Here is a 13,169-nt window from a genome sequence, read left to right as displayed (position 1 = left end):
ATTTTGAACAGAATATTCTGGTGACAATTGCCTCTTTTCAAATGGTAGGCATTGCTGTATCTTATTTTGGTTAATCGGTCGGCATTGCTGTATCTTATTTTGGTTAATCGGTCAAATTCAGTAAGCGTTTTGCTTCAATATTGGAGACAGAAACCTTAAATGCGCAGAAATATCCGACAGCATTGTACCTCATTTACCTCAGATATCCAACAATATGTATTGGGAACATTTTGGCATTAGTGTGGTTAGAAGAAGCAATAGTAAAGAGTTGTCCCCCATTGACCAGGGTGTTTTATTTATAGATTGATAGCTTTAAAATGACCCTAGAAGTTACATCTGAATGTTTAAATGAAATCGATGACTTCATGTTTGTTTGGTGATGGAAAGATATCATTAAAATACATTCATTATTGAGAAAATTTCATGTATTAGACCAGGTCATATGTTTTTCTCCAAACTCCTATACTGAGTTATGCATCTACTAGCAAGATAGAAAGCAGAAGTGACTCAGAATTCAAAATTCTTGATTATGTCAAGAAAGATAAATATTGGAGTATTTACCTTCCCAAATATACTACTAAAAGAATTTTCTTCCAGAACTGGCTATGGTGTTTTCATCACATGCTTATTTAGGGGGTTGTTATGGATATTTTCAAGGTAAATATTTTCATGCAGTGTTTCCGCTCTTAATTGTTAAACAGAACCATTATAGCAATGCCTGTTTGGTTTGAAATTATCTGTCCTTTTATGTAACAATCATGCTTTGATCCCATTAATTCTTGAAAGTCCGAGTATAAACTTATCCAAACTTGTTCAAAATAGAGAAAAATCATTGTTTTCCAATGTGACTGTAAAATTGAGTCAAATATATGGAAAGTGAAGTTGACAATATTTTACCATATTTTGTGTTGGCAAATGAATATTTCATATAAAATTGAATACATAGCATTAACTGTTCATTATTTGCTCAAAAAAAAATTTTCTGACAGTTATTTTGAATTCACTTTTGATAGGTAATTTTATTTTCAGGTTCAGAATATGACCTTAATCGTTTGACAAATGAAAATAGATCTTCTACAAAAATAAGTTTATGTAGGTGATTCGTTTCCAATGTTTTGAAAATTCAGTGAGAACAATGTTTTGAAAATTCAGTGAGAACAGCATCTAGATTTTGATATATATTATAAACTGAAGCCCTTTCTGATAAAAATATTTTTTTGCTTATTTGCACATTTTTTAAAACCAGAAAATTGGTAGAGTATATTCAAAATACTTACATCTGGGGAAACATTTTGCTCATCTGGATTAGATTATTCAGAAATAAGTAACTTGTAACTAAAATTATTTCAAATGGTAATGACAGAATAAACCTTTATGGCCCCAAAGAAGCTTGACCTTTGACTTTGGACTTGCTATTCTTCGTAAAGGGGTTTGTCTAAATGAACATGCAGAAATATTGATGTTTAATGTTTTAAATCTGAATTCTATTAGCAAGGAAATATAATTTAGTTCCAGACTGCGTAGAGAAAATTTTATATAGTCATTTTGAGACAAAACAAGGTTATAGCATTGTTCATCTAAAATGGTCATTACCAATTCAGTTTGGAGAAAGAAATTCTTGTTGGTGCATTATATGATGGTTGATCAGGGTATATAGTTTTTGAAGTTAGTGATGACTAGTCCGATAAATCAATCCCCCAAATCTGTATGTATATCGATGGACATTATGTTTGGCTGATGTCACCTGTTCATTGAAATATGTGCAATTTTGCTGCATGCAAATCTTTCTGGAACAAACCTGCGTACACTTTAGACACATACTGGTAATTAGTAACAGCCATATTAAGCGTGAAATTCAAAATGGCCACAGGACAGGGTTGTGCTATTCCACATGGATTTACAAGTCATCAAAAATAGGATTTGCTCTGGAAATATAATGTACAAGTTGCTAAAGAACCCTTCACCTGATGGTAGCTCTACAGTCGCTAAAAATGCCAGTAAGTCTTTAAAATGTATGCCAATGTGTGCAGCCAAGATTTTCTGCAGACTTTTGCAGGTTTTAATGAATAGGTGATATCATCCCCTAAAATGCCAACCAATTTTAATCACTGGTGAAGGGCTGATTTATTAGCCTAGGTGATAACTTATAAGCAGGTATAGATGGTACTAAAAAACCATTCGATTCCACCCAATAAAAAACGGCTTCTAATGGAGGACAGTGATAAAAACTTCTAAAATAGAGCTTACAAATAAATATTTGAAAATAATTCATCTCTTTATTTTAGCAACTCATTATGATACTGTACATACATACATATGTACATACATACATACATACATGCATACAAACATGCTTGCTGAAGCAGATAGTTTTTTCTAAAAGTACATGATGTATATTTAATATAAAAATTAAATATTTTATATAAACAAAAGTTTATATAAGAAATAATATTTTATATCAAGCAATTAAATAATTTTTAAAACAAAATCATTTGCAATATTGGACATCAATATTTGACTTTTTTTATCACAAATTTAGTACATATATAATTATTTTTCAAATATAATATAAAATGCATAATTATTGATTTCACCAGTTATTTTTATTGCTATCATAAAATATATGTTGTTTTAAAATTAAAATATGAGTTATTAAAATAACAAATAAATCATCAATAGGTGTTGTATAGCATTTATTGAAATACTTTTTACATATGTGAAATAGTTTAACTTAGTTAGCATATGTAAACATTTAAAACATGTAACTCATGATTTTAACACATTTAACATGAATTTAACACATTTAACATATGAATTTAACACATTTAACATGGATTACACACATGTAATACATGAATTTCATTCATGTAGCATATGAATTTTCACATGTTGGCCTGTAATACATGAATATCATACATGAAAAAAATTCTACACATATAACACATGAATGTCGCACACCTAATACATTTATTATACACATGTAACACACATGAAGAAATATTTCTTTCATAAATGTGAAAACAAATTCACATATATGAAAAGTTAAATATGTGAACAAATTTACCATATGTAAGAGGTCTTTGTTTGAGAGATGTAAATTTTTAACAATATGGGACTCTGAAAAATAATATTACATGTGAAATAAATGATTTATTATTACATTTGTTACAATTTTGTTTCCAAATATATCAAAAAAGATTTTTACAAGTGTGTATGTGTGTGTGATTTGGGTTTTAAAGTAGCTTTAACAATTTTTCAGTCATATTGCTGTGATGTCTGCAGTGTGGCACTGGAGCATCATGCTGCAGACATGTAGTATGATGTCCCACACCAATTACATTATACTCACACCAGGCCATTCAGTCCAAACACTAACCTCATAATGCTGAGCACGAAGTGAGGCAGCTGTTAGTACCATTTTTATAAGCCTTTGGTATGACTCGGCCAGTGTTTGAACCCGTAACCTCCCACATATGAGATGGACACTCTAACAACTAGGCCACCGCAGTGGTTCAATTTAGAGGAAAATAAGAGAATTTAATATTGGTTAATTTAGCCTTTATTTAACTTATAATAATCTGTTCCACATATGTAAAAGAGTTTTACATTTTATATATGCAAAAAAGTATTTGATAATCACAGTGAAAACAACACTGAAAGAACTTGCCATATATATTTTATGTGTGCAAGATGTTTATTATAAATTGTTACATTGCAAAATACTACTACTGCTACTACTTTATTTCAGACTTAATGATAACTTTGTGTTTGATTTAAATCCACTGGAAACAAATAACCAAATTCCCACAAGATTTGAACAAAAGGTATTCAACAGTTTGATTCAATAATCAGTTATTGCTGATATATATCACAAACTCTTATTAATCATTGGTCACAAAGAAAGAAAGAAAGAAAGAAAGAAAGAAAGAAAGAAAGAAAGGAAGAAAGAAAGAAAGAAAAATGCTCCGTAGTTGACAATAGATGGTTAAATGAGAAAGAAGTAGTTGAAATTTCAATCTAACATGTTGAGAAGTCCAATTTCACATGTTGGGTCAAATTGTTGGTATTGAAAGCTTAGCAACACCAGCAATTTTACTCGTCACACTGGAATTCTCGACATCGAAATTTCACCTGTAAATTTTCTCATTGGACCAAGCTTTTGTCCGCTACGGCGCCTCATAATTAACTAGGATAATGATTCAAGTCACATGATCAAAGCGGAAGCTTTACAACGAAGGGGAAGGACAGAACGAAAGTAAGAACAGATGATGATAAGGAAGTTTACGCTGATTTCTTCCTGCTGGATTTACTCAGTAGACGAGAGATGAAGGACTAGATGAATATGGAGACTAATTCGCAAAGTAGGTTACATAAATGTTTTATTTTAACTTGACTGAAAACACAAATATAACAGGTACCTGCACTCAGTCTCGATGTTTATTGAAGCTATTGTATCGTTTTGAACGACAAATACAGGCTACAAGTTCAAGTTGATTACTATTTTGTTTGTTTGACTTGGACAGATTATTTAAAAAGGGTGTCCTTGCTGCTTGACCCAGCGATTTTTTCTCTTCCGTCCCGCCCCCATTGTTTAAAAAAAAAAAGAATTCGATAAATATGCCGTCATAGTACACAGGTCAGCCTGATTTTCATATCAGAAACAACCACATGAGCTTGACGTTAAATAATTATTGCTTTTTTCCCTGGACCGTATCCCTGATATAATAAACTATTTTATAAATGGTTCGACACGATACAAAAAAGTAAACATCTAATACCAAGCTTCTATTGAAATGGCTGGTTACATATATAATAAAAACCTGTTTTGAGAAAAATCTTTTCTCTGCCAGTGAAACAGGGTGACTCAAGACAGGTGGCCACTCATAGTCATAACAGGTCTGTGCTGGAGGATCAGTTTTAAAGGTGAAAATTAAAGAAGAAAAAATCTGCATTAACTTCTGTACATATAATTTGTTCATTATTCTTGTTAAAAGTTACATGCATTCAATAAAAAAACATAGCATACTAAAAGTATATGGATTACAAACAGTATTCTTATATTTTGAGTTTACCCGTATTTTTTTTTTCATTGTAAAATTCAAATTGCAGAATCAAGTAAAAGGTAACACTTATTTATCCAGTCCATAATTTATCAAGTTACCCATGATGACATCTACTCAATAAATTTACTGCCAAAACCTTCTATATACATGACATAAATATTAATTGGATCAGGTAAAAAAAATGGATGTAATAGATGTGCTAAGGTGAGCAGTGACAAAATCTATGACCATGGTAACTTCGTGTGTGGGTTTTCATGAACTACTCTGGAAAAAGCAAAGAACTTGATATGAGAGAAAGACAAAGAACACGTGTCCAGGTTATTATGTATGGTAACTCCACAAACAAATTATTTCTTGCAGTAATCATCATACTACAGCGAAAGCAGGCTGAGAAGATAGCTAAATATGACATTATTGGGGTTGTAAGGGTTTTCATTATGACACTTGAAATTGTGTGGGTTTTGATTAAGACATTATTGGCATTGTTTGGGTTTTCATTATGAAATTATTGTCATTATGGGGTTTTTCATTATGGCATCATCGGTTTTGTGAGCATTCATTAAGACATTATTGGCAGTGTATGGATTTCAATTATGGCAATGTGGTCTTTCATTATGGCATTAATGGTAGTATGCGTGTGATTTTGAATTTTTAATGTAGCTTTAACAATTTTCCAATAGTGTGGCAGTTCACAGTGATGTCTAGCACTGGGGGATCATGCAACAAACATGTAGCATCATGTCCCATCCAGACGTATTATCCTGACATCAGACCGACCAGTCCTAATACTAACCTCTCAATGGTGAACGCTAAGTGAGACAGCTTCTAGTACCATTTTGATAAGTCTTTGGTGTGACTTGGCTGGAGTTCGAACCCACAACCTCCCATATCCAAGGCAGACGCTCTAAAAGCTTTGCCACCTGAGCGGTCACTTTCATTATGACATATTTGATTGTTGTTGTTACAGGGTTTAACACCATTTTTTAGCACAAGATAGGCTATACATGGCGGCAGTATACCTGGTGGAGGAAGAACCAGTGAAAACCCCAGAAAGAACCACCGACCTATGAGAAGCTACTGGCAATATTTATTACATACCCACATTGGCCAAGCCTGAGACTCGAACCCACGCAGACAGAGGTGAGATGGCAGTGATCCGTAATGGTGAGCGCTTTAGACAACTTGGGCACTCTGGACTCCTGACATATTTGGTACTATGTGGATTTTCATAAGAGATGAACAATAGACCTTTGAACTGTGTCCATGATTGCTTGTCTGTTAAGAAGGAATGGTTAATTGCAAGATGGATTTTGATGACTGGCACTACAATGACAGTTTTTAACAAGTACATAAGGCTGGTATATGGCCTTTGGCATACAACTTTACTTATAAATTGAATGAAATTGGTAACCAGACTTAACTTTTTCACTTGCTTTTTTTAGCACAGCAATTGTGGTTGTAAAGGATTCAAAGTCAAGTGCTTTAGTGGAATTTGTATTGGTTTTTGCAATGCTATCATTTATATGAGTGTCAGAATGCATGTGTTACCTAAAAATTGTCCGCTGGTCACATTTTGCAGGTAGGCGCTGATGCCTGCATTTGTATTATTATACATGCATGACAGTTGTTGTTGTAAATGACGGTTGTAATTGACATGTGGATGCTGATAGCAGAAGATGCTCCAATCAGGTTTTACTGTACTGCCTTGTTAGTCACTGACTTATTCTGTATACAAGTACACATATGTAGGTCAGGGCTCAGCAACCTATTTTACATAGTGTGACACTTTTTCCCCAGATTAATTACAAAATGAATGAGTGCATGCATGCATGTGTACATACATACATACATGCATACATACATACATATACATACATACATACATACATACATACATACATACATACATACATACATACATACATTAATTATTGAGACAGATTCATATGATCATTCAGTAATTTAAAGTAAGTCCCACATTTTCTTGTACATAGATGGGAAACAAGATATTATCATAATCAGAATGCCAGTTGTTTTCTAACTGGATCATGTTGACCCACAATAATTAGCTCTGGGCTTATATAACAAGTTCAGGATCTAGACCCTCTATATCTAGTAGATGCATAGTTTTCTCAGACTGTTTGTTGATCCTATGAACCATCAATGACTGGATCTCAATAACTAGCTCAGGACACACAGTAACTACCTCTGGGCACTCAATTTTTAAAAGCATAAATTTAATGGATGTGTATTTTCCACAGTATGGCAGTAGGTAGCAAGAACAATTTGTCAGGTAAAGTAATTAAATGAACAAAAACAAAGAATTTTCATATATAGAAGTTGAAGTAGAAGTTAACTGCTATAAAATTTATTGATTTGCTTGAATGGCCCGATTTAATGCCCACTGATGGACTCTAGTATTCCTAACCTGATCCCTAATATCCTCATTTTCTGGAGACTGAGGGAACAGAACTCATAGTGTCAAATGTCCAAAGAGAACTCTGGTAGCAACAGATGGCCTGAAATGACCATTGACTGCCTCATTATGTCAGACATTGGACATAAGTTGACCGCAATAATCCTATGTTTTCTCAATTGGTTAAAATTTCTACAGCCACAAAGCACAAAACAAAAGATGTATGAAAGCTTATTTACTTGAATTGTAAAAACTCCATAGTCAAATGAGTCTATACATTTTCTTACTTCAGTTAATAAGCCCCTCGAAATAACACAATGACATGTGCTCTTTATTTTTAGCATCTGACATGTTTGAAGATTTGCTGAAATAACTTGTACATATTTTCAGCATAGCAAGTTGTCTTCTAGTTAATTTTGTTTATAAACAATTTAATGGTACAAAATAATTTTGTTGGATGAACTTTTTTGTATCATTTTCTTTATAAATAATCAGTTTCATAGAAAACTACTGTAGTGAAGTATGGAAGGATGATACTTAAGCCAATTCAAATGCCAAAAATTACACGTGCTCTGGTTCATGAAATAATTATGAGCATCAGTGTTTTTTATTGTAACATATTAATTATAGTCCTCTGAATGATTTTATATTAAATTTCACTATTTCTGTCTACCATGTATATTAGAGAATCAATGTATTAGCCATATTTTTTAGGTGTTTTGTGCTACTTTACTTCATCACTACCATTCAAAAAAAGTAGTTTCTGTCAGTTAAGAATTTATGGAAATTCCTAAGTAATCTTGTTATAATATTTTATTCTAATAAAAAGCATGTTTTAATTTTTCTTGACAAAATAGTTGCAAAAGGTTTTTAGTTTCTTTACAAAATATAGATGTATTTGTCACAAATTGGCAAAAGGTTTTTAGTTTCTTTACAAAATATAGATATATTTGTCACAAATTGGTTTTGATTATAACAAATATAATTATTTTTGTGAACCATTAATCACTTGTTTGACACATGTCACATTCATCAACATGGCAGACAAATGGGGATATTGTGAAAGATACCGAACATTTGGAAACATTTTGAGGAAAAAACCTCCAGAATTTTATTTTGAGTGTGTTATTTACTAGCGTTCTAATGTTCTAACATTTTTAGAAGAGTTGTTGTTTTACATAATTTATCCTGTCCACCAAATACTGTCTCATTTCTTTAGTCGGTGTTTTATGTTTACAGGCCCTCTCTGATAAATATCTTACCCGGATGTTAACATCCTACTCAATTTCCCTGCTAATTATATATATATATATATAGTCCAGCGAGTATATTGTAGGTTTCAGTATCATACTTCCCCTTTTTAATAACAAGGTCTCCACAGTGTATGTAACAGGCTGTCAGTATAAACTTAATCCATTTTAGTTGCAGTTTTCAGATAACTTGTACAACAATTAGCATACATATAGCAAATTCATCTACTGTAAGGTACTTGCCATTTTAGTTTTGGGGTTGGTTGGGAGAGCTATGATCTTCTTTCCAGCCAAAATATTTTATTTTCATTTATCTCAAGATATTTATGTCAGATAATGCTTATAATAAGGTGTTATTTTGCTATGAGTTCAGATAATGCTTAAAAGAAGTTGTTATTTTGTTACGAGTTCAGATAATGCTTATATGGTTGTTGTTGTTGTGGGGTTTAACGCCATTTTTCAGCACGATAGGCTATACATGGCGGCCAGTATTAATGGTGGAGGAAGAACCCGGAAAACCCCGGAAAGAACCACCGACCCACGAGAAGCTACTGGCAAGCTTTCTCACATGCCCACATTGGCTGAATCTTAGACTCGAACCGCCGCAGACAGAGGTGAGATGGCAGTGATCCGTAACGAAGAGCGCTTTAGACCACTCGGCCACTCGGGGGCCCCGCTTATATGGTGTTATTTTGCTACAGGTTCAGATAATGCTTATAATAATTAATATGGTGTTATTTTGCTATGAGTTCAGATAATGCTTATAATGTGTTATTTTGCTACAAGTTCAGATAATGTTTATGAGATAGTATTTTTTTGCTACGGATTAAGATAATGCTTATAATATAGTGTTATTTTGCTACTGGTTCAGATAATGCTTAAAATATGGTATTATTTTGCTACAAGTTCAGATAATGCTTATAATAATTAATATGGTATTATTTTGCTATGGGTTCAGATAATGCTTATAGTAATTAATATGGTATTATTTTGCTACGGGTTCAGATAATGCTTAAAATATGGTATTATTTTGCTACAAGTTAAGATAATGCTTATAATAATTAATATGGTATTATTTTGCTACGGGTTCAGATAATGCTTAAAATATGGTGTTATTTTGCTACAAGTTCAGATAATGCTTATAATAATTAATATCATATTATTTTGCTACGGGTTCAGGTAATGCTTATAATATGGTGTTATTTTGCTACAAGTTCAGATAATGCTTATAATAATTAATATGGTATTATTTTGCTGCAAGTTCAGATAATGCTTTTAATAATTAATATGGTATTATTTTGCTACGGGTTCAGATAATGCTTAAAATATGGTGTTATTTTGCTACAAGTTCAGATAATGCTTATAATAATTAATATCGTATTATTTTGCTACGGGTTCAGGTAATGCTTATAATATGGTGTTATTTTGCTACAAGTTCAGATAATGCTTATAATAATTAATATGGTATTATTTTGCTGCAAGTTCAGATAATGCTTTTAATAATTAATATGGTATTATTTTGCTACGGGTTCAGATAATGCTAAAATATGGTGTTATTTTGCTACAAGTTCAGATAATGCTTATAATAATATGGTATTATTTTGCTACGGGTTCAGATAATGCTTATAATATGGTGTTATTTTGCTAAGAGTTCAGATAATGCTTACAATATGGTATTATTTTGCTACGGGTTCAGATAATGCTTATAATAATTAATATGGTATTATTTTGCTACGGGTTCAGATAATGCTTATAATATGGTGTTATTTTGCTGCAAGTCAGAGCAAGATATTTTGTCCAGCTACATGAGAGTCAGAAATATAACCTACAAATCCCCCTATTATGCAGGGCCCTGCTCCAGAAAATGAAATTGTTGGTCTCTAATATAATTGCATTATTCTGTGGTAGATATATTATGTTTGGAAAGATACTCTGCTCCTGTGGCCTAGTGGTTAGAGCATCCATCATGGATGCAGGAGGTCACGGGTTTGAACCCTGACCAAGTCATACCAAAGACTTATACAAATGGTACTAACAGCTGCTTTGCTAGGCACTCAGCTTTTAGAGGTTAGTGTTTGGACTGGTATCAGGATAATGTGACTGAGTGGGACATGATGCTAAATTTATGCAGCAATTTCCCCAGTGCTAGTCATCACTGTAAGCTGCTACACTGCAGACATTGTAGCAATATGACTGAATTTGTTTAAAAGCTATGTTAAAAATCCAAATCACACACACATGCACACACATAGACACATACAGTGGTATACCTAGGTACAACATCATTTCTGTTACCCAGCTGTAATGTGTATATTGTTGAGTACAAGACCCCATAGTCAGGGAAATCTATCCCCATGCTCCGAATTTGGGTGACATTCAACAGTTTAAAGTGACAGTGAAAAATTGTAGTACTGTCCCATACATAATGCACTAGTACAGTAAAACCTGTTATGAGAGATTGCCCCATCTGCCAACAGAAAGCGGTCTCTCAAGACAGGTGGTCTCTCATAGCAGGTTTTGTACAAAAAGACCAGGGGGCCCTGAATGGCAGAGTGGTCTAAAGCGTTCTCCGTTACGGATCACTGCCATCTCACCTCTGTCTGCGTGGGTTCGAGTCTTGTATTCAGCCATCTCACCTCTGTCTGCGTGGGTTCGAGTCTCAGATTCAGCCAATGTGGATATGTGAGACAGCTTGCCAGTAGCTTCTCATGGGTCGGTGGTTCTTTCCGGGGTTTTCCTGGGTTCTTCCTCCACCATTAATACTGGCCGCCATGTATAGCCTATCGTGTGCTGAAAAATGATGTTAAACCCTACAACAACAAAATGACCAGTTTCCAAGGTCCAGTTTCAGAACAATTTCAGGAAAAATAACCATAATCACTGTACATGTATTAGATTATTTAGCAATAAAGATATGCTTCTTTCATTAAACATGAAATCACATTTACATTTGAAGATCACATATTTTAGTATATGAAATCATTTTGGATTTACACCATTTCCTTTATAAAAACATAAACATTTTGACAGATGTTTAAACGGTTTTCTATGTGAGTGCATGGTCTGCTCTTTTTCACTTCTTTTAGTTTCAGCTATTTTCTCCAGCCTTAACATTTTGTCTCTTTTTAGTTGGAGGTTAATCCATTATTATTAAGATTCTCGGTGTGAACATTATTAGTGTGCAGTTGTAATGTCGAATGTAAAGATGGTTTTGACTGATCTTTGGGAAAATATGAAAAATCTATACATGTGCATTGCATATCTAACAATTAATGAAATAAAAAGAAACAATTATCTCATCCAGAAACAGAACCATTTACTCAGAGACAAAAGTCAGTGGCTTCATTCAGAGAAGACATACAGGGATTAACTCTATAAACAAAGTGTGTAACCCAGTCGCACCAACTTGAATAGACAACAACTTTGAGATTGGGATGTTATCACTTAACATCTTGGCAAAAAACAGCAAACATCAGAAGTCTTGAAAACTATCAGTCGAATCTCGCAGATGATTCCCCCAAGCAATATGGATTAACTCTAAAGACAAACAATATACATGACCTCTATATCAATTTCAGCACTGCAAAGGCAATTCGTGGTATTTACATTAGCCTGTTTAAGGACTGTTGCATCTATCACCGATAGTAACGATCCATTTTTTTATTATTCCTTTCATGTTTGTTTTTTATCAGAATAATTATTACTAATCAAGCCGGAGTTATAACAGTTTATTACATATATGTCGGTTGTGTCTGTGTTCTCGTGATACAGTCATTCACAGGGAAGCAGGCTAAGTATGGGAATTATTAGTCTGGTTCACTGCTTTGTATGCTCCCTGCATTGCTCTCCCCTCTATGAATAGCTGAGAACAACGCAGGGAGCATACGAAGCAGAGAACCAGACTAGGAAATAATCAACATGTACTTTATTCTGGTTTATAACAGAAACTTTAAAACATGATAAGCATACCTAAAAAATGTCAGATATCAGTAGCCAGCCTATTTGTGGTATTTTTTAGAACGGTGGAAGCGGTCATTGTTACAGTGATTAAATAATGTTAAGCGGAGTTTATCCCCGTTTTTGCCATGTGGTCATTCATAGAAGTGTTGAAATGCATATTTTGCCAAGACATTTTGGTTGCTGGTCATGTTTGTTCAGCAAGTGGTTGCTCATGACAGATCATTTATGTAATAAAATTGATCTGTGCATTGTGATTGTGGTTAGAAATGACAGGAGGTCGCTCATAACAGTTTTTACTGTAGTGCTAAAAACTGAGATAATCTTATTTGCTTTGTCAGATTGCTTCCTTAACTATGTTGTCTGTTCTGTACTGTCATATTTTTCATTGGTAAATACATAATATTGCAATAAAAGTGCCATCATGTGCTTAAGTAACTCACAAAAACATTAAAATGTTTGAATATCTGGTTAACCTGAAAT

At 33.3% G+C, this 13,169-nt stretch overlaps 1 protein-coding gene across 1 annotated transcript in view; it reads left to right on the top strand.

The window, feature by feature from the left end:
* The first annotated feature begins 4,231 nt into the window (after nucleotides 1-4,231).
* LOC149799642 (uncharacterized) overlaps nucleotides 4,232-13,169 on the top strand; it is a 143,960-nt gene continuing 135,022 nt past the window's right edge. Inside the window, exon 1 of the mRNA XM_089958983.1 lies at nucleotides 4,232-4,361. Coding sequence (XP_089815109.1) covers nucleotides 4,337-4,361 — 25 coding nt within the window. The 5' untranslated portion in view covers nucleotides 4,232-4,336. The remainder of the gene's footprint in view (nucleotides 4,362-13,169) is intronic.

This window comes from Sinohyriopsis cumingii, chromosome 5 (assembly GCF_028554795.1).
Source record: "Sinohyriopsis cumingii isolate HCF-2022 chromosome 5, ASM2855479v2, whole genome shotgun sequence".
Lineage (NCBI taxonomy): Eukaryota > Metazoa > Mollusca > Bivalvia > Unionida > Unionidae > Sinohyriopsis > Sinohyriopsis cumingii.
Note: the sequence above shows the minus strand (reverse complement) of the source record. Positions and strands in the feature narration are given on the sequence as shown.